The sequence below is a fragment of the Candida dubliniensis genome, chromosome 2 (assembly GCF_000026945.1).
Source record: "Candida dubliniensis CD36 chromosome 2, complete sequence".
Lineage (NCBI taxonomy): Eukaryota > Fungi > Ascomycota > Pichiomycetes > Serinales > Debaryomycetaceae > Candida > Candida dubliniensis.
In genome coordinates, this window is record NC_012861.1 from 86359 (window position 1) to 107837 (window position 21479).

General features: G+C 35.0%; 10 protein-coding genes across 10 annotated transcripts; 7 read left to right on the forward strand and 3 right to left on the reverse strand. All coding sequences in view use genetic code 12, as the record gives it.

Moving 5' to 3' along the window:
* Window positions 1–3857: 3857 nt before the first annotated feature.
* CD36_15480 (HAD-superfamily ia hydrolase, reg-2-like, putative) lies at window positions 3858–4862 on the forward strand (the record flags this gene model as incomplete). The annotated part of the gene is made up of 1 exon (XM_002417982.1): window positions 3858–4862. One exon carries the CDS (start codon window positions 3858–3860, stop codon window positions 4860–4862), a length of 1005 nt encoding a protein of 334 aa, XP_002418027.1.
* Window positions 4863–5775: 913 nt separating this feature from the next.
* On the forward strand, window positions 5776–7131 carry CD36_15490 (cell wall mannosidase, putative; the record flags this gene model as incomplete). The annotated part of the gene is made up of 1 exon (XM_002417983.1): window positions 5776–7131. The coding sequence occupies one exon, from the start codon at window positions 5776–5778 to the stop codon at window positions 7129–7131; it is 1356 nt and encodes a 451-aa protein (XP_002418028.1).
* Window positions 7132–7807: 676 nt separating this feature from the next.
* Window positions 7808–9652, forward strand: CD36_15500 (mate family drug/sodium antiporter, putative; the record flags this gene model as incomplete). The annotated part of the gene is made up of 1 exon (XM_002417984.1): window positions 7808–9652. The coding sequence occupies one exon, from the start codon at window positions 7808–7810 to the stop codon at window positions 9650–9652; it is 1845 nt and encodes a 614-aa protein (XP_002418029.1).
* A 1218-nt stretch (window positions 9653–10870) lies between these two features.
* Window positions 10871–12580, forward strand: CD36_15510 (choline and nitrogen mustard permease, putative; the record flags this gene model as incomplete). Its single annotated transcript, XM_002417985.1, has 1 exon — window positions 10871–12580. One exon carries the CDS (start codon window positions 10871–10873, stop codon window positions 12578–12580), a length of 1710 nt encoding a protein of 569 aa, XP_002418030.1.
* A 216-nt stretch (window positions 12581–12796) lies between these two features.
* Window positions 12797–13306, forward strand: CD36_15520 (conserved hypothetical protein; the record flags this gene model as incomplete). Its single annotated transcript, XM_002417986.1, has 1 exon — window positions 12797–13306. One exon carries the CDS (start codon window positions 12797–12799, stop codon window positions 13304–13306), a length of 510 nt encoding a protein of 169 aa, XP_002418031.1.
* Window positions 13307–13622: 316 nt separating this feature from the next.
* CD36_15530 (chromatin remodeling complex subunit, putative) lies at window positions 13623–15413 on the forward strand (the record flags this gene model as incomplete). The annotated part of the gene is made up of 1 exon (XM_002417987.1): window positions 13623–15413. The coding sequence occupies one exon, from the start codon at window positions 13623–13625 to the stop codon at window positions 15411–15413; it is 1791 nt and encodes a 596-aa protein (XP_002418032.1).
* A 151-nt stretch (window positions 15414–15564) lies between these two features.
* On the reverse strand, window positions 15565–17115 carry CD36_15540 (vacuolar Nramp iron transporter, putative; the record flags this gene model as incomplete). Its single annotated transcript, XM_002417988.1, has 1 exon — window positions 15565–17115. The coding sequence occupies one exon, from the start codon at window positions 17113–17115 to the stop codon at window positions 15565–15567; it is 1551 nt and encodes a 516-aa protein (XP_002418033.1).
* A 956-nt stretch (window positions 17116–18071) lies between these two features.
* Window positions 18072–19670, forward strand: CD36_15550 (conserved hypothetical protein; the record flags this gene model as incomplete). The annotated part of the gene is made up of 1 exon (XM_002417989.1): window positions 18072–19670. The coding sequence occupies one exon, from the start codon at window positions 18072–18074 to the stop codon at window positions 19668–19670; it is 1599 nt and encodes a 532-aa protein (XP_002418034.1).
* Window positions 19671–19744: 74 nt separating this feature from the next.
* CD36_15560 (conserved hypothetical protein) lies at window positions 19745–20458 on the reverse strand (the record flags this gene model as incomplete). The annotated part of the gene is made up of 1 exon (XM_002417990.1): window positions 19745–20458. The coding sequence occupies one exon, from the start codon at window positions 20456–20458 to the stop codon at window positions 19745–19747; it is 714 nt and encodes a 237-aa protein (XP_002418035.1).
* Window positions 20459–20920: 462 nt separating this feature from the next.
* Window positions 20921–21380, reverse strand: CD36_15565 (ATP synthase J chain, mitochondrial, putative; the record flags this gene model as incomplete). Its single annotated transcript, XM_002417991.1, has 2 exons — window positions 20921–21051; window positions 21317–21380. The coding sequence occupies 2 exons, from the start codon at window positions 21378–21380 to the stop codon at window positions 20921–20923; spliced, it is 195 nt and encodes a 64-aa protein (XP_002418036.1).
* Window positions 21381–21479: the final 99 nt, after the last annotated feature.

Sequence of the window (21479 nt, forward strand, 5' to 3'; positions counted from 1 at the left end):
TGAGTAACTGATGGACTAAATCTGTTGCAGATGAATAAGTTCCTCAGTTTTGGAATCAGAGGACTAATTGTTTTGTTGTTAGAATTAATCAAAGAAACAAGTTCAACAGAATAACCCTAACTAATATGGCATACCTGGGTTATATTTTTTCTTCGATGATAGATCCAGCTGAACATATGCCTATGGTGACTTCATCTCAAGGTGCTTGCTGAGGTCTTGTACTTAAAATTAGTAGATTGTGGGAATGCTAAGATATATCAAGTATTGCTTCATTAAAACATTAGAATGTTGTTGGTTGATATCAGGTTTTGTTTTCTTTACAGCCGGTTAATTACCCTTCAAAAATGGATTCTGTTTTAACTTTTATTATAATAGGAGCAGAATACGATGGTGGAGATGCTATTGGATGTTTGTAACAGCTAGAATACTTGATTAAATTATTTATCAAGGTAGGGACATGGACTGAGATTTGCAGATATTGGCTTTAGCATACACAAGATTACTATAGGTGTTGTTTGCATGTCCTAGGTGATAAATCAGGACTCAACATTGATTATATGTAGTAGGCACCATGCCATTTGCAACATTACAGATCTACACTTAATATATTATAGAATAAATTCTAAGAAGTAGCCACGATCACAGTTTATGTTACTGGTTAGTTTCTTGTGATATACTTAACAAATCAAATAATAAAAAAAAATTCTTAAGTGCAAAGGCCCATACTTTATCTATATTTTCTAAGTATTGTATTATCACATTACTATTACTTATCTCATATTAACAACTGTCTCATTGAGCTATGTAAAGTAAGAGCTCTCTAGATACATATTCAATTGATTAACAACGTTTTTATAATATAAAATAGATCAAAAACACATCAACTACAAGTATAAAAACAAACATATAGGGACCACAGCTCTGAATAAAAGTATACCATACCACAGACTAGATTTTAAGTATTATAATCATCATTACCATTTCTATCATTTAGCTAAATCTAGTATCACCAAATTTCAAGCATTTCTCACTCACCCTATTCAACTGTTGAGACCTTATACTTTCATGTCAAATATATTGTCAAGGAACTCAGCCCCATGTTTATCTAGATCAAACAATTAGCATCATTACTGTTAATAGCAACTCTATCATTATTGCACCAAATTTCAAATTATGAATCAATCGAGTTCGACAAAATTATATGACAAAAAGGTCAACAATCGCTATCTGAATACAGCATCCAAATTGTACTCTTATGTAGTAGTACCTCAAGTAACTCAAAATGAGGAATTACTAGCACCTGAGTTAAACACCTTCTTAATTACTAACTCATGCCATAAGAACCAAAAGCAAAGTAGCCAATTGACTCCATTTTAGGAACCCAATAACAAAACCATCTACCAACACGATGGAAGAGCTTAACCTAGCTGGAACCCCCCCTAAACCCTAAATTGAATACCAGAACGAGCCACAAACTGCTTATTCATTTTAATTACCAGACTAAGTGCTGATTCGACACTCATATCAAACCAATGCTTCGCAAATAAACCATTTGGGCGCAATTCTAACAAATACTATCATTCATTTCGACTAAACTGGCAAGCTCTAGATTCTTTTAACCAATAAAATAGCACAGTCCTACTATTCTAAAATTTAACCAGCATGAGCAACGGTAGGGTCTGAAAGATTCTTACTCTTGGATATGTAACACTGGGATACACTTTTCTGACACCAAAAAACAATCAATTTAAAAAGACAGCTCCAAAATGCAGTAGCAACAACTTTCACCATTGAATGACAAGCTATTTACACTATATAGCTCCAATAAATACTGCAAATAATAGTAGCATCCTATTTGATACAAAATTTAGTATCTATTGTTAGTAAAACTGGCCACATTTTGGGTAAAATCAGGTGAGCTTCATAATCGACTATGAAAAGAAGCAACAAATACATACTTTTGTTTCAGGAAATTAAATTGAAGTTAAAAATGAAATTAAAGCATCACTGTCAAATAGCTGTTTAAATTATTTTTCATTATAAACGTTAGTAATAAATTCAGTAAACAACAATAACAACAAAACACAAATCTTTGAGGTTCTTAATATATCTATCGATGATGATTACTCACTTTCTCTAATCAATTTGACCTATAATTGATTGAACAAATGGACAAATTGCTAAAAGATTTATTAAATCGAAGAAAAAAAAGTAATATAAAATGGGGAAAAAAAAAACTAGAGGATTTGTTTTGGTTTTATAATCGTTGAAAAAAAATTTTCTTTGTTTACATTCAACGACAAAATCGGTATGAGGACTTGCCTAAAATGGACAGCATCAAAACAAAACGTGATCATAAAGATTCATGTGGCATCAAATTGGGCATTTTACACGAATATGTTCCTGAACGAATTCTTTGACCATCAAATGTCCAACAAATTATATCATCAGTTGAAAGGCACGTCAGTATACATCAAACTACTTTCAAATTACAACAGTACAACAGTAATGAAATTTTAAATATGAGCGTTTCAAAAAATTTTCCACAACTTTTAAGAAATTTTTTTCTATTGGATGAAATCCAGAAGGAACTACCAAAGCACGAACAATACGAAAAATTGGTCAAACACCCAGAGAACGACCAACAATTTTTTAAAAGAATCACAAGCAAACCTTTTCTTTAAGAATGGCAAACCAATGATGTGGAATTATTTGACCAAAATGGTTCAAGAGTAACATCGATTCGTCCAATTTTGTTTGATTCCACTATTGAATCATCCCTTAGACTCCAAAAGTTTTTCCATCCCACAACATTGCCAAATGAGTTACATGGCAACACTTGGATTACTTTTAAACAGTCAGAAGAAGAAGTAAAGTCATTTATTACAGAAGTTGAACGTCTCCAAAATTATACTAAGAATAGTAAAAGCAAGGAGCGGTATTACCTTTATTGTGAGTATTCGAATCGAAACAAAAAGAAAAATGTCAAAACTTCAAATAAAACAAATTGTCAACATAAAATAAGAATCACTGAACTTAAAACTGGGGAATTTGAAATCAAATGGGATTTGGTACACAATCATGCTTTCAACCCCTTGAAACCAACCAAATCTGCCAGAGATTGAAAACAGAACTAATGAGGTATCCAACGAAGAATTTGATCGATTATTTAAAAAATGTGGTAAGGGTATTAGTAATCATAGTAAAAAACGCCCGTCTTTAGAGAAAAAGTACGATAACGCAATAAAGACGCTCAAAAGAATCAAAGCCGATATAGGGAAACAGAAAAAGAAAGATGATGATATCCTGCAACGATGGACTGAGATTCAAGAAATCTACACAAGGGTCATAAATACCGAGTTATCGGAGGAAGAGAGACAGGATAAACTAGAAGAAATGAAGCAGTTCTATTATTCATTGCTACCAAATAACAATAGGCGACAACTGAGATACTGATCTAGATATAAAATACTAATATATTATACAATCAATAAATGAATATACGTACTTGAAATGCAGTGGTTTTGCAAGAAATCATTACCTTGATATTGCATTCCATTGGTATTGCAAATTCTTTATATGCACGATGTGTTATTTTTCTTAAAAAATACTTTTTTGTATCACTATTTTTTATCCAAAAAAGGCAAGAGTGCACCTTCCCAAAAGAGCAATTTTTGCTGAAAAAATCAGAATTTGGGGCGATTTTGATTTTATTCTTCAGAATCTATCTATCTATAAAGCCTGCAATCTCATTATCTAGCTCTTGGCTTTCTTTTTTTTTTTTTTTCTTTTCTTTGTGGTGTAACCTGCATTGGTCAGTTGATGTTTTCACAGATATAATTACATTTAATTCATTCATGCTCAGAAATCTCTTACTTTCTCGGCGTACATTTGTACGAATGAGTTCTACCAAGTCACGATTGATTTCTCAGCCATTCAAAATGGAAAACACACAAATGATTCGTGAAACAGCAAGAAAGTTCCCACGACCGAATTTCATATCCTTTGATTTGTTTGGCACTCTATATGTCCCCAAGAAGCCAGTCCCCGACCAGTATTATGAAATTGCTTATCACGAGTTTGGCATCAATAAATCTATACAATCAATTGAAGAAGAGTTCCCAATAATTTATAATGAAATGTTGCAGTCATATCCAAATTACGGTAAGGGTCACCCGAAATTCGATAATTGTGATTCCTGGTGGAAAGAATTAATCATCCGATTATTTCAATTAGATAGACACGATGATCAAGCCTTGGCCTTGTGTCATCGGTTGATCCACCACTTTACCAGTGAGGAAGCATACTGTGTGTATGATGATGTGGTGCCCACGTTGCAAGCATTGCAAGAACACGGTGTCAAACTAATTGTGGCCAGTAACTCTGACCCAAGAGCGTTAACTATACTTGAAAGTTTGAAACTTAAACAGTACTTCCATTGTAGTGAACATTTCCATTGCAGTGGGGTTTTTTTATCATATGACTCAGATTATTCTAAACCAACAAAAGAGTTTTTTGATGAAATTGCTTTGGTCAAATATAGGGCCCACGTTGATGCGAATTATCGAAGCAAGACCTATCCCCCAAGTGGCTTTCTTGCTGATTGTTGGCATGTTGGCGATAGTTACAACGACGATTATGTGGGAGCAGTGAGAGCTGGTTGGAACGGGGTCTTGTTGGATAGAAATCGTATCAGTGAGTTCTTCAAGAATGCGAAAACACCCAAGAATGACGGATGCTTTTTGAACGATAGTCCGGAACCTAAAGGTGATGAGAGAACAGACAATGAGATGTTGATATTGGCAAATAATAGAGTGGTCATAACTAAACTATCACAACTTTTGGATATTTTCAAGCTTTGAATACGTAAATAAATCTAAGAATTGGTAAATTCAAACCGTAATGGGTAGTAGTAGCGGTGGCGGCATACACTTGATATGAAAAATGTGTTGTTGTATAGTGCCAAGGCTTATAATATAAACCACTTCCATTTGTTCCATGGTGTTAAGCAGTTTCCTACTGCAGCCAGATCTTCTGCTTATAATGACGTCATTTGTAAGCGTAAGAAGAACTACACCAAGACAAGCTGCCTTTTGCAATGGACCAAACCAGTCAACCAGTACGATCTATGAAACTTTTTGAGGTTACATTAAACATCCAAATATCTTGTTGCATCTTGTCGAGACTTGTTCATTGTTTATGTTCTGTATCAAGCTACAGTACTGCATCTTCAACTAAGAATGTAAAAGCCATTTACTAACAAGTGCTCATGGCAACTACCAACCAACCCAATCAAGTATAGTTTTATTGCTACAGCTCAGTTCAGTTTTCATATGTATGGCTATGTAGATTGTGTGTGAGTTTAGGTGTGTGGCAAAAAAAGAAAACCCCAAAGTCTCGTCACATTTGATTCGAAATCTTAAGATTCAATTCTTTTCTTTATTTCCTCGCAATTTTACCTCATTTGTTTTTTCTTATCAATCTTACAATCATATAACTACAGAGTTTAAAAAAACTCATTTTCAACCTCATTCCAGAGCAAACAATTATCTTGGGTACATTAGCTTTGCTCTCAGTCTTAAAGTCGAAAAATTCTACTACAAAATTTATATAATTCTTCGCGTTCCTAAGATTATTTTATTTACAACTTCTATTTTTATATTTTATTTTTTTTTTTTTTTTTCTCCATTCGACTGCGGTTGATTTCCCAACATTACAACATAGAGATTGATCAACTTCAAACTAAGAACCTCGACAACACATTATTCCTCACTCATGATCTCACTACAACAGCTAATAATATCAATCCTATTATTTTTCACGTCATCTGTGCAATCAGTGGACCTTACTGTTGACGATAAAGATTCTGTATGCTCTGCAGCAAAGGTTGTTGTCCAAGGTGTTTGGAACTATTACGAAGGTCTCAAAAATGGAGGTACTGTGGGAATGTTTGCTCCACCAAACTATTGGTGGAATGCAGGTGAAGCTTTTGGGGGGTTAGTTGATTTTTATACTTTCTGTGAATCCGACAACTCTACATTGGAAAGCTTGATTTATAATGGAATGTACCACCAAGCCGGTGAAAACTACAATTATATTCCATCTAATCAATCAATGACAGAAGGTAATGATGATCAAGGTGTTTGGGGTATGGCTATTATGCAAGCTGTGGAAAGAAATTTCACTGAGCCAGAGTCACACAGTTGGTTAGCGATGGTCCAGGCCGTATTCAATACCATGAATGCAAGATGGGATGCCGATAATTGTGGTGGGGGGTTAAGATGGCAAATTTTCACTTGGAATTCGGGTTATGATTATAAGAATTCAATTTCAAATGGTTGTCTTTTCCATTTGGCAGCAAGATTAGCAAGATATACTGGGAACAGCTCAGTTTATGTGGACACAGCTGAGAAAGTTTGGAAATGGATGGAAGATGTCGGCTTTTTAACCGAAGAGCAAAATGGTGATGTTAGAATTTATGATGGTGCTAAAATCGCTAACAACTGTAGTTCTGTGACTGACTTGAGATGGTCCTACACATATGGTGTATTTATGACTGGCTGTGCTTATTTGTACAACTTCACCGGCGACGATGTATGGTTGACTAGAACAAATGAGATTGTACAAGCATCTTTATCATATTTTTTTGCCAATAAGATTATGCAAGAGACAACTTGCCAACCCCAAAACAAATGTAACAATGATCAAAGGTCCTTCCGTTGTTTGTTCTCACGTTGCCTTGGCTTAACTACACAATTGGTGCCAGAAACCAAAGATAAGATTAGAGAAGTTTTGGAGGCAAGTGCTGAAGGTGCTGCTAAATCATGTTCCGGTGGGTCCGATGGGGTGACATGTGGTGAAAATTGGGCACTCGGCAGCTGGGATGGTGTTTATGGTTTAGGTGAACAGACTAGTGCCTTGGAAGTTATGATGGCTTTGATCGTTGAGCCACCGCTTTCTGTTAAGACTGGTGGTACTAACAGAACGAACTATGCTGCCGGTACCAACTCAGAAGATAATGCCAATAAGAATGAATTAACCATAACAGGAAAGGATAAAGCTGGTGCTGGTGTCTTGACAGCAATAGTTTTGGCGGTTATTTTGGGCGGAGCTATATGGATGATCTTTTGAATGAACCAGGATTTGTTCTAGTTTTTGTTTGTTTGTTTATTTTTGTTATTACATATATATATTTATACTTAAATAAGTTTTTACATATAAATATGAGTTTGCCTTTTCAGTTTGACCAATGCTATGATTGTTTATCGATGTGAAACTAGAGTTGTGCTCAATTTCAGTGGCAGTTGCAATAATTTATAATGATTCCGAAAACCGGAATAGGAACTTGCACAGTTGTTGTAAACTGATGCTTGTGAGATATTGATCTTTGGATCGAAAAGAAGCATTGCTTACTAATATACTAATGATTCAAGACCATCACATGACCACTCGTAGCATGTTATTTGGAATCCAAGTATCAACAACATGGTATTAAAGAGTTAGAACATTCAGGAAAGTTTTAACAATTTCCAGCAATACCGAGAGTATATAAAAACATGGTATTGACTACAAGGACTGATTTAAATATACTGGGTTGATGAGGTTAATAGTAGGATTGGATATTTCTGGTATTAACATTTACACGACTCACGCAACCAAGGCCCGCAAAAATAATGGACTTGTTCTACATCACTTCTTCTGCTTTAGTAGCAAGAAAAAAGACAAAACAAATAGAGAGTAATAGTCTGCAATATAGACATATCACAAGCTTTAACAAAGACTCAAAAGAGGGAAGACTCGTTTCAAAATGGTTTTATTCCCAACTATAAATAGACTTGCAAATCCTAACAATGCAGGTGGGCTCACTGGTAGTAGAAGACGAAGGTTATTTGTCCCACCATCAACACAATACCCACTTTTTATATACGGTGATGGCGATGACCAACGATCTTTTTTGTCAAACATAGAAGTTGGATCACAAATATATAGTCCAGAAGACGAACACAGCGATGTTGCCAGCGTTAGCACTTCGCGGTCATTGCCATCGACCTTAAGTTCAGTGCATACTGTTGATGATCAAGAGTCATTCCACGACTGGTTGCAAGAAGAGCATCAACGAAGAATATCTGCAGCATCGTCGCCAGCAGGAAGTAGTGACGAAGACGAATTTGATGATGATTTGGAATTGGGAAGAAGGCGATCAAGTACCATGCCTACTGTTGTTAGTCCTCAGGAAGACTTTCTTAATCTAAAAACTGATTATACCATAGAGTCAAAAAGCTTATTTAAAAATTCGTTTCCATTAATTTTAACATTCATTTTGGAACATGTTTTTTCGATTGTCTGTTTGGTTGTTGTGGGTAAATTGGGTACAAAGCAGTTAGGAGCCGTGTCCTTGGCAACCATGACCTCAACAATCACATTTGCTATATTTGAAGGAACAGCAACTGCGCTAGATACGTTGTGTCCACAAGCTTACGGTGCAGGTAACTATGAATTGATGAGCATATTTGTCCAAAGATGTAATGTTTTTTCAATGATTTTGTTTTTTCCGTGTGCTTTGTTTTGGTGGTTTTCTGGGCTGATTTTGAAGTTCGTCATTGATGATCCTGAAGTGGTTGATTTAACACAAGAGTTTTTAAGGTACTTGATATTGGGGGCTCCGGGCTATATTCTTTTCGAAAACTCAAAGAGATTTTTACAGGCACAGGGTATATTTGAAGCAGGTACCGGTATCCTCTTTGTCAGTGCTCCGATAAATATTGGACTTTCGTGGTTTCTTGTATGGAATGAGAATTATGGGATTGGATACATTGGTGCGCCCATAGCCACGGGGATCAATTTTTGGTTGATGATGATATTGTTGGTTCTTTATGTCAGATACATTGATGGAGGGAAATGTTGGTTTGGGTTAGCATCTACGGAAGAGCTTTTCAGTAACTGGAACCAAATTATTCATTTGGCCCTACCTGGTATCGTTATGATGGAATCTGAATATATGGCATACGAAATAATGACTTTGTTTGCGTCGTACTTTGGGACAGTTCAATTAGCAGCTCAGAGTGCTGTTTCCAGTATTGCGTCACTCACATATATGGTACCATTTTCCGTTGGTATTGCCGCCACGACCAGGATTGCTAATTTTATTGGCGGGCAGAATATGGCAGGAGCTATTTTAGCAACTAGAGTAGCCATGGTGGCGGCCGTGATTGTTTCCACTATCAACTGTTTATCTTTATTTTCGTTCCGATACGAGATTGCTCGGATTTTTTCCGATGATCCTGAAGTGATTTCACTTATCGTCGATTTATTGAACCCGTTGGTTAGTGTTTTACAAATTTTTGATGGTATTGCCTCCGTCAATAGTGGTATATTGAGAGCTCAAGGATCACAAAAAATCGGTGGCTATATAAATTTCATTGCATATTACGCATTTGCATTGCCCTTGGCTATGGTTTTAAGTAAAATTGTTGGTCTACAAGTATTTGGATTATGGATCGGTGTTGGCAGTGGAATGGCTGTAATTGCTTTGAGTGAAACTGCTGTCATTATGTTTAGTAATTGGGATGACATATTAATGAAGGCAGGTATAATGAATGAGTTTGGTTTTGATGACACTGACGACGACGATGATGACGATGATATATTTTAGAGACACTAAAGAATTAGATGTATATAGCTAGAAGTATAACGTTTTTGCAATCACTAGTAGTATTATGATATATCTAGAAAGTTAATCAATAACTGAGACAATATGGTATGTAACAGAGAGCATTTGCCACGGGGACATGTTAGTTAGTTTGTTATATTCTATAAAGTTGCATGAAACCGTTGTGACTAACAGGTAATTTAAGAATAATAAGACTTACAGATAAGCAGAAATCGCAATAAATAAAAGTAAAAGCCAGGTATGTCCTTAAAGTCAGGTACTACCATGTGCTTAAGTTCAAACTATCAAAGGTTCTGTAGTGTTAGTGACAAGTCTTTTTCTTTAATACTTTGGAAATCTTTACCCAAAATTGATTGACATCATATAGAAGTTTGAAATACTTTTGAATTCTGTAAACTTTTTCAGTTTTGGGTAATTGTTTGGAAGCCTTTTTTTGATGCAAAGGATGTAATTTTAGTTATCATTGCTCCAGATATTACTGTTTGAGTTTTAATTGGTTAGTTATTCTTTCCTGTAGATTAGAGCTTGACATTTTTTTATTTTTTACTGCGAGATAAAAATCTCTCTTTGTTGGTATTCGATTATCTTTGGGGCTGATAGATATGATCTTTTGTTGCAATTGATTTTTTTTTTTTTTTGGATGGGGGAAGAAAGAAAAGCGGAGATCTTGTTGTTTATGTAAAACGACACATTGGACAAACTTTGCCTTTTCTGTCCTTCTTGCAGACAACACACTCCCGACTCTATTTGATTCATGTTATAGACCTTTCCATAGATAAGGTCAGATCAATCTTTTGAAGAGTCGTTTCAGTTTTGTCCTTTTTTTCTGGTTTTTGGTTTTGTGTTTGATTTTTAATTACTGATTAATTTCCAATTTCCATTTCCCCAACTGATAAGATAAACTCAATCTTGGAAATCGTTATTATGCACACACACACAGGCACAACATAATTAAAAGAGGTTTAAGATAGTTTACAGAAGAAAGCCCTCTCTCTGTGCCTCGACTTCACTACTGATATCTCCAAAAATAATAACTTCTTTTGATGTTTTAGTTGTCATAAATACAGAATGATTTTTCCTTGGAAGCCTCGACAGTCCTGTTTTCAATTTGTTTAAACTAGATCACATTCTTTATACTTTTTACTCTAAAAGTACTATTTGTTTTATTATTGCTGGTCAATAAATTACATTATTCATATTATGTCTGACTCAATTGAAAAGAAAGATTCTAATTCACCAAGAAGAGCCAGTTTTGGTAAGGGTGAAATACACAATATTCTATCAAATAGAGTCACCAATCATGTGACAACAAACTTAGACGCTTTGGCGGTGGCTGATGATAAAAAAGCAGAGAGGCTCTTGAAAGAGGCACAAGCTAACTTAGAATTGGTCGCCGAGACTGGGTACTCACCAGAACTTAGAAGAAACTTTAGTATCATATCTCTTTTAGGTATTGGTTTTGGTATCACTAATAGTTGGTTTGGTATTCTGGGTTCCTTAGTAGCTGGTATCAGTTCTGGTGGGCCAATGATGATTATTTATGGTATTATTATTGTTGCAATTTTTTCTGTTTTCATTGGTATTACTCTTTCCGAACTTTCATCAGCTTATCCTAATGCCGCTGCCCAGATTTATTGGGCGCAAAAATTGGCTCCTCCAAAGTATGCTCGTGCCTGTGCTTATTTCACTGGTATTTTGCTGGCCGCAGGAAGTACTTTCACTACTGCCAGTGTCAATATGACGTCTGCTACTGCAATTGTTGGTATGTATATGCTTCATCATCCTGAGAAAACAATTCAAAGATGGCAAGTGTTTATTGTTTACGAGGCTATTACGATCTTGTTAGTATTTTTCAATATCTACGAAAAGCCGTTGCCCATGATCTCAAGTACCACCTTGTACACTTCGCTTTTCTCATTTGTTGTTATCACAATAGTTGTTCTTTCGATGCATGATGGTGACTTCCAAAGCCCGCATTTTGTTTTCGTTGAATTTAATAACGGTACTGGTTGGTCTTCTTCGGCCATTGCATTCATTGTTGGTTTGATCAATCCTAATTGGAGTTTTTCGTGTTTAGATGCTGCCACTCATATAGCTGAAGAAAGTTTAAGTCCTGCAACTGACATTCCAAAGGCTATTCTTGGAACTGTTGCCATTGGGTTCATCACTTCTTTCACCTATTCTATTGCCATGTTTTTTTCTATCAAAAACTTGGATGATATTTTGTCATCCAATACTGGGGTGCCTATTTTGGATATTTATTATCAAGCCACCAATTCTAAAGCAGCAGCTGTGGGTTTGGAATTTCTTATTCTTTTGACTTCTCTTGGTTGTTCTATTGGCTGCAGTACCTGGGCGTCTAGAATTATTTACAGTTTTTCCAGAGATAATGGATTGCCATTGTCGAGACTTTGGGCAAAGGTTGATAGTAGAACTGGAAATGTGGTAAATGCCCACCTCTTGTCAAATTTCTGGGTCATGGTCATTGGTTGTATATATTTGGGCTCTTCAACTGCCTATAATTCTATTTTGATTTCTTGTGTCACTTTCTTGTTACTTTCATACTTGATTCCAACCGTATTTTTGGTATTTAAAAGAAACAAAATTAGACACGGCCCCTTCTGGTTAAATGGTTTTGGTTTAGTTGCTAATGTTGGGTTAATTGTATGGGCTATATTTGCTTTTGTTTTCTATAATTTCCCAACAGTGATGCCTGTTTCTGGAAGTAATATGAATTATTCGTCAGCTGTGTTTGGTGTTTGTTTAATTTTTTCAGTAATAGATTGGACTTTGAGAGGGAAGCACCAATACACTTCTCTTGAAGAAAGAGAAAAGGTCAAGGATGAATTGGCCCTGCAAGTGTCCAACCAAATTACCAATATTCAATCTATTGTTTCGAATAGACACTGATTTGTATATTGCTAGGAACGATGTTATATGTGTATTTGATAGTATGTGTCACCAAAATAGAATGTATCAAACTTTTTCTCAAATTTTATTGTATGATGATGAAACTTGTTTCCAAGTTGTTGCAAAAAAAAACCGAAAAAGAGAAAAATCAAAAGTACAGGAACTTAACAAATTTAAAGCAAACTCTTGCTGAAAGCTGTCAAACTAAATCTGGGAATGAGCAATTCAAATGATTGGAGTTTTTCCTTATGTGACGACTCTCTTGAACTTTTTGATACCATTGCAGAGGGAGACGATGATAATGATACCACTGTTCATACAAAGAGTGATAATTCATGCAGTGGAAATAAATGTACACCACTAAATCAATACAACCCTTTTATACTTACAAAAATGAATTACTTCAAAAGAAAACATCCCAAAGCAAAACTGAAGGTGTTTGATAAGAAGATTAAAGTGAAAACACTCGACATTATAAAGAATCTTGAAACTGCCTCCCTTTCTGAACTAAACTGGGATTTTACATGCAACTGGTTTCACAGAAAGGGATTCCCAAGTGAGGTATTAAAAGAAGGATTTTGCAATCGAGTTATCAATTCTGAAAATTACAAATTCATAAAATCAAAGTTAAGCCACGAGGGTTGGTTCATTGCAACAACAACAAAAAAAAAAAAAGCAAACACATGCAAACTCCAACTCAAAACTGAAAAGTCAACTAAAAATTAAAAAGTTTGAATAAATCAATATTAGTAGGTAAATAGTACTCCCCATGAAACAACCTCTCCAAACAACATTGTATACTGGTAGGTTGCAACTATGTGTAAAGAATAAGTCGTGTATACATCACAAAAAATGACAACCAAAAAGAATAAAACATCAACGAGCAGAAAAAAAAAAAAAAAAAAGAGGAAAAAAACTTACAACAAGACAAACAGAAAAAAAAAAAAAACAAGATATTAGTCTTTCAGTATATTTTGATTTTCTTGTTCTGTTTTTTTTTCCGTCCTAGTATAATCTTATAGGTGACACCATCAAGACAACCATGACAAAAGATATTGAAAATAAAAGTTCTTTATGTATGTATATTTATCCCAGAATAGAAAAAAAAAAAACTTGCAATGGACCAACGACTAACCATAATTTCCAAGTGTCCAAATTTGAGAATATATTACCAGATTTGTTTATAGTATATGAACATACAAATAAATATGTTTTGACTAGTGAGATACTTCCAGTGGACTTTTACCAGGAAAATCCGATGAAAATAGTGTCATCTTTACAATCACACACAACAACGGATGTCACCAGCATTGAAAATAAATTTAAAAATGGACAGTATTCCACACCATATCAATTATTTCATGATATCAAGGCTGTCGCATCGATTTTGTTGAACAAAGAAGTAAATGGATCTTTAGAATATAAAGAGTTGGATTTTTTTTACAAGTTTTCCACAGAATTGTTATTACGTGAAGTTGGTAACTTGATCAAGTTTAACAATGAAACCGCTGAGATTAAAACTGAATTGGAAACACAATTAGATGAAGATTTTACCAAGATCATCACTAACTACAATATTTCCAACGGTGAAGTCATCACTTATATTTCAACCACCGAAGAATCAGAAACCCAATCTTCCAGTGTCTTTTATCAACATCATCAACATAAAGAGGAACCAACGAAAAAGACTCAACCATTGTTTTCGTCCGTGGTCTCTAAATCCGAGTTGGATAACAGAGCAACAATTGTTCCGTCGCCTTACAGAATTGCCCAAGTTGTTCCTAGTATCAAAGATTCGGTGTCTGAAAACACATTGGAGACTTTATCACCTATTACTAACAGAATTCCCTCACCGTTAGATCAACCAACGAATATATTACACGACTTTTTCCATCCCACTTGGTACACTATTTCAGTGCCAACTTGGTTAACTTACACCTCACAGACTATAAAACCAGCAAACTTTAATGCCAATCAAGAACTCGAGGATGGAGCCGGTGCATCAACCAAGACAAAACTTTCAATTTTGAAGAATAGAGATAACGATTTCTCCACAAAACCGACCAATATTTGGGGACCAGGAAACTATTATCGATCATTCGCACCATCGAGAAACCTGTCTGGGTCTATTGTGGGAAACAAATTGAAAGCTAATGTTTGGTTACAGCATATTGGTATGACAGAGATTGCTGAACTCAAACAAAGTTTTGTAGAAAATACGCACGAGACGAGTCCTTTAGTTAATGATACAGTGCCGGATAAAGAGGATGGAAGTGAAAGCAAATCTAATACTGAAAATGGAAGTAAACCCACCAATGGACAACAAATAAGGGAGAGGGCCCAAGAGCCGGCAGAAGAAAATCCATCTCCTCAAAACATAAACATTGCGAACATTATTAAGTGGGATCCAACCAAGGTTGAAGAGTTAAACTACTTGAAGGAGCATAAACAAGATTTGGTTAACCCTCAAAAACTTCAAAAAATGATTTCCATTTCATTATTGAAATTGAATAAACTACGTCAGGAAAGGTATTCACGAAGTGATGTACGAAACCCAGTAGCTCCTCAACATGAAGAAAATATCTTATACAATAGAGTGGTTAAACTAATCTCCATAGCTATTCAGTTGTTCAACATAAACCCAGGATGCTTTTCATACCAATTTAGTAAAAATATTCCAGTATTGGTATCAGAATTCAGTGGCACATTACCAGGAATCCCCCCAACTAAAGCAATCACTAACAATGGTACTTCTTCTAACACCAAACTGAACCGGTTGCCGAATCTCAAGGGTCCATCAGCATATAGAAAAAGACCAACAAGATTAGGTTAAGCTGATAGCGTCTATACTTTGTAATGTACAATGATTGTGTAATATTAATATATAATAATATAGTATTCTTTTCATTTCTAATTTGTATCTTTCTTTCTTTCTTTTTTTTTTTTTTATTGATATTCTATAGACAAAATCTAGTTGTATAAATTTAAATATCAGCCCCATTCGCAAATGCAATAATTAAATAGATATTCAAACCTGTAATGATAATCCAGGTAAGAATACTAGCATTACGAAGAACACTACCGTTCTCAAAACTGATTTTTCTGACTGGAATTTGTTCATCAAGATCATTTTCTTCTAAAAGTGGGGTTGATTCGTCTGTTAAAGATGTATCTACCACAGTCATAAACTCCTTTTTCGAGGTAAAATAAATCAATGGTGCGCTGACAATTGGTAAAATAAAACTCAAAACAACTTGAGAAGAGTTCATTACTTTTGAAACACCCTCTCTGCCCAAAATGCCAACAACCACTATGACTGGAACAATCGCCAACACTCTGGTTACTATTCTTCTTTTCCAAGGCTCTAATGTCCAATTGATAAACCCTTCACTAATAATTTGTCCTGCCATGGTACATACAATACCGGCACTTTGTCCCGAAAACAACATCGACAACGCAAAGACCAACCCAGCAGCCGGTGAGATATAATACGATAACATTTCATAAATCGATAACAAGTCGGCATCGGCTGCATCTGGCTTGCCGTATAACGTAGACCCAGCAACAATCAAAATTGCCGAGTTCACAAATACTGCAACAATAAATAACGACAACACCAATTCAACATATGAATAGTTCAAGCAATACTTGATTGCCGCATACGAGGGTTTATACTTGTTTGCCAACAATGACCCATCAGAGATTCTCCGTAATCTCGATCCTTCTACTGGTTGGTGTGGTGGTACCAATCTTGTGGTGCTCTCATTTCCATCAGGCAAAACATTCAACTTGGTGCCATGAGTCTCATCGTATTCCTTCAATCTTGGTTGAACCAATGCAGAACCTAAAAACAAGGAATGGGGCATGACAGTCAGACCAACAATCCCACAACTCAAAAATAACGCCATTGATTCTTTGAATATTTCTTTATTGACTGGTAAAAATCCTTTAAATATTTCCCAGCCAGAGCCTGGCTCGAAATTGCATTTGAAAAGTTCTAGAATAAAGCACACACAGGTTGCAGCCACCAATATTGATACCAATATTTCAAAGAATTTGGTCTGTTTCATACTTCCATCCTTGTGATACGCCATTAAAATAATCAAAACATCCAAAACGGTAATCAAAACCCCATACAATAGAGGAATCCCAAATAAAATCTCCAACGAAATCGCGGTTCCAACAACCTCAGCTAAATCGGTAGCTATAATGGCGATTTCAGCACAGAAGTACATGAAAAGGTTTAACCTTGGATTTAAATGTAATCGGCACATTTCTGCCAAATCTAAACCAGTTATAGTCCCCAATTTGACACATAAAGCTTGTAAAATTATAGCAAACAAATTCGCCATGAAAATAATGAAACACAATTTATATTGGTACATAGACCCAGATGATACTGACGTCAGATAGTTTCCTGGGTCCATATAGCTTACACTGACCACTAATCCTGGGCCTATGAACGTGGCATATTTCTGCACAGACTGTGCAACTCGCTTTAGTAGTGGTTGTTGTTGTTGTTGTTGTTCACTCATACTTCTTGATAATTGGCTATGTTAGGCTATAAGTGGCGTCTGTATCGAACAAAATTCTAAACCTTAAAAAGAAAAACTATTCATGTATTTATAATTAAGTTGAATTGTTAATCGCGTGACGATGTGAATTAGGAGATCGTTGTTGGGAATGTTCAAGAGTTATCAAGATTGTGATTTTTTTTTTTCTTGTTGTGTCTCGTTCCTTCACTTTCCCTCCACACAGAATTGATTTCTCGCTCTATTTTTCTTTGGTTGGTTTCACAAATCAGATTGTTGATTCTGTTTTCCGACCATCTCCGTATTGTTCTTTGTGACAAGGATGACCTAGCATTGTTGTCAACTGGATTCGCTTTTCTTCTCTACCAAGAGGGCTATCTCACTTTATTGTCGTACCCTCCCTTGAGGCAGGATGTACTCTGTGGCCTTATATTAACATATACAGGTTTTGTACGGCAATTGACATTGCACAAACGCGTATTGTCCTTGATTTGAATTTTTGTATAAAATACAATTCTCGACGTACACCGATAGATGGGTCTGAAAAACTCTGCTGTATTTGGTCAGACATGTTCTTTGAATTACATATCATTTATAGGATCACAATTTCATATTGTCAACGCGTCGCATATCTCTAATTTACTACAGATTATACAGTAGTAACTAAAAAGGTCTCATTATAATAAGACACTTCTAGAAACTGAACAGCGAAATCAACTGTTACACTTCACTTTGATTTTCAATGGCAAATGTTATTGGTAATTGTCTAACCTGGTTCAGTTATCAACTGCAACTTTCTGGCAACAATAAAACTACCAATTGAGTACTGCATAGGGGATTACCTGTGTTTGTTATTCTAGAATTTTTTTTTTTTTTTTGTCAGTGCAACCAATCACACACATTATACGCATAATCGTTTAGTTTTGACGTCTCCAGCAATCAACAGATTAACCAGGGAAATGATTCTAGTAAATCCCATTATCAGCAAGTGCTTGGTTAATACAGATGTTATTAGCAAACATTGGTTGAAATTGTTGGCGAATAGGTTTGTTAGTACGACCAACAGAAATTTCACCAACAATAGTCTCATATACAATTTGAACAACTACAAGAGTTCCTTCCCAGAAGATTTCACCATAAATGAGGATATCACCAAATATATAAACTTGAATAAGCATAGACTAGAGACTCAGCTGTTAAAGATTGGAGTAATATATGCCAATGAAGAGACTAGAACCAATTCAAAATTGATTGAAGCCTTGATGGCTGATCCATTGGCTTCGGGTAATGAAATTTGGTTTGATAAAATCGTCAAAAGAAAGTCTTTGGGGACATTTGTATATAACGAAACAGTTGAAGTGGATGAGGAAAGTGGAGAGTTTAGACTTCCTTCACCGATACTATCAGGCAACTATAGAAATAAATTTCAACAGCAAATTGAGAGTGCAAATGATTTGATTATTGAAGAGGTTTCTGATATCGCAAATACTAGCGATTATGTTTTCTTAATCAATGTTTCAAATGAGTTGAAAAACACAGATTATTGTAAAGACGTCGAAAATAGAATACTACTCAATGTCCTTGACAATTGCGAGTTTACTCCTCATAGTTCCGAGTCCACCCCAGTTACTTTTGCGAGCGGATCTCATAGCCATTTGATTAAGATAAATAGCCAGCTTGCTTATAATGGAATAAGTGAATTTATTTCAAAAGACGTGCTAGCAACCGATACGTTTATTAATAGCATGACAAACAGTAACATTTATGAATTATACAAAGCTATAAATTGGTTTTCCCAGACACAAGTGTTGCAACAATGGCTTTTACACAACATAAAATTCAAAATCAAGCAAAGAATATCAACTGCTGCTGCACCAGAAGAGATTAATGATATTTCCAATATGGAGATTGCCAGATTCACAGATTTAGTCAATACTGAATTACAAGACGAATTTAAACCAAAAACAACTAGCTTCTTCCGTAAAAATCTCATTTGGTGGAAATTGTATTACAAAAATGACAATGTAGAATATGATATAAAGGATTTTTTCATGAACCACTTTATGAACAAGAGTATAGAGAATTACAACTACTTAAAGGGGAAGATTAGCCTGGGTGAGGCCGATGTGATTGATAATCCATTGTTGAAATTGAAAAATAAGGTGATCAACAAAGGTGTTGCTGAAGAAATACAACCTTTTGTATATCGTGCCTTGGCAACTGCATTTTTGTATTATCAGTTCCCTATATCGCTTATATCGTTTTGCGGTTATCAGTATTTTGGATATGGAGCTAATGAATGTGTTGCCTTGGCCACCTTGGGTTTGGTTTTAGGGTTCAACCAGGTTTCCAAAGTTTGGACCAACTTTACTGATAGATGGCTTAATAACTTGTTTGAAGAAATTCGAATCTGTCTTGGTAAAGAATGCATTGAAGATGGATTACTCAAACAATCAAATCTTCAATTGGATAAAGATATCAAAATCACTCTATTAAGACAAGAAATCTTTAACGAAATAAATAAGGATCCTATAGATGGAACAAATAAAAATAAATAAATAAATAAATAAATACGTGATATTGGTAATATATAATGTAAAACTATTCTATTTGATATTGATACCCGCATACCTTACAAACTTGGAGGAGCTTGTTCGCTTTGACTATTACCATTTTTCAATTTTTGTTCCAATCTTTCAAACTCTTTCATAGCTATTTCTTCTTCTGGATCCAAAATCTGTATGACTTCTTTGACTTCTTCGACATAATGCATTAACATACTCTCAATACCATGTTTCAAAGTATCCTCACTTGCACTACATGATTTACATGCTCCTTGTAGTTTCACAAAAACTGTTCCCGTTTCTTCATCAAAACCTTTCAATTCAATATCACCACCATCATCTTGTATAGCTGGTCTAATTCTAGTTTCTATCAACTCTTTAATCATGGAAATTAATTCGGACTCCTCTTCAGCTTCCCTTTGCGCTTCATCCACTAGTTCTTTAGTTATCACTGGATGCTTTTTAGAGGTTAAAAACTCGTCCAAGTGTTCCACAATCTCGGGTCTTAAGTTTGCCCAATTAATATAGTCCTGTTTATTAACAGTAAGGAAATCGTATCCCAACATTACAGATTTGACTCCAGGAATTTTGAAAAGAGTTAACGCCAATGGGGAATGGATTGCTTGCAATGTGGTTGTGAATTCAAATGTTTTATCCTCCATAGGTAGTATATTACACTCTGGCGATATAAACTTTAAAGCATTGGGATTCGGTGTAGGCAAAGTCTTGAAATGGTACAATCTCTTTGGAATATATGCTAGTAAGCGTCTGTTCAAAAACATGGCTGCATCGATAAAGAAAGAAATAGGAAAATTCTTTTTGAAAAAAGAAAAAAAAAATCTTTGGATGATTACTAATTTGAAGATCAATATATATTTTACTTGTGCAAAGATACCAAAGAGAGAGGAAACGGGGAAAAAAAACGTGATGCTTACTAAATATGCGATTTAATTGGCTTCTACAGAGTCCTGAGACAGCAGTTTGTGTCTAAACAGACTAAGAATTGGGTTTAGCTATTATTAGCATGTACTCACAATAACAGTGCTCTACTAAATCTGTAAATATGTAAAAGTATTATTTTTTTTTTAAGCTTTATAAATGTATGTAATGAAGTTTTGAATATTTAATAAATAACCCAAAAGAAAGAAAGCAACTCACACAAATCCATCGATCCGTTTCTGGATGAACTATTCACAAAGAAATAGTAACAAATCATGGATTATGCAACCTCAGAACCAATCACCTTAATCTCTTTTATCTAAATCAATGTATTTACCACCTTTAGCAAATCTTGGGTTTCTTGGGTCATTGATGAATTCATCTGAGTTGGCAGAAGCAATTGATCCCTTATAAACTAAGTAGTAAGTAATACCAGCTAGAATAAAAAATGTTAGTAAAATTTGGAATAGATGAAATGTCTGCTGGATTGTGATTTGATGACAACTTCGGCAGTTCTTTTAGAGGTAAGTGAAAGGAACTATAATGTTATAACAAAAATATCTTCATCCAATGAAACATCCAAAATAACCACTAATAAATGGGTATATGCATCAAATAATATCCATTGCGTTATTGTCTCCAATTGCCCAATTGCCCAATATCACACGCCATATCTTAATCTTGTATCGAATTTTACATACCACCAATAGCGTATGGCCAGTAAGTTTTCAAAACTGGGAAAGGATATCTTGGAAGGGAACCCATATTTATTTATCTATTAGGTAGTTAATACGGGAAAAGAAAGAACAGTAGACTTTTGACACTATTGGTATTTTTTTCTTGATTTTTTATTTTTTTTTTTTT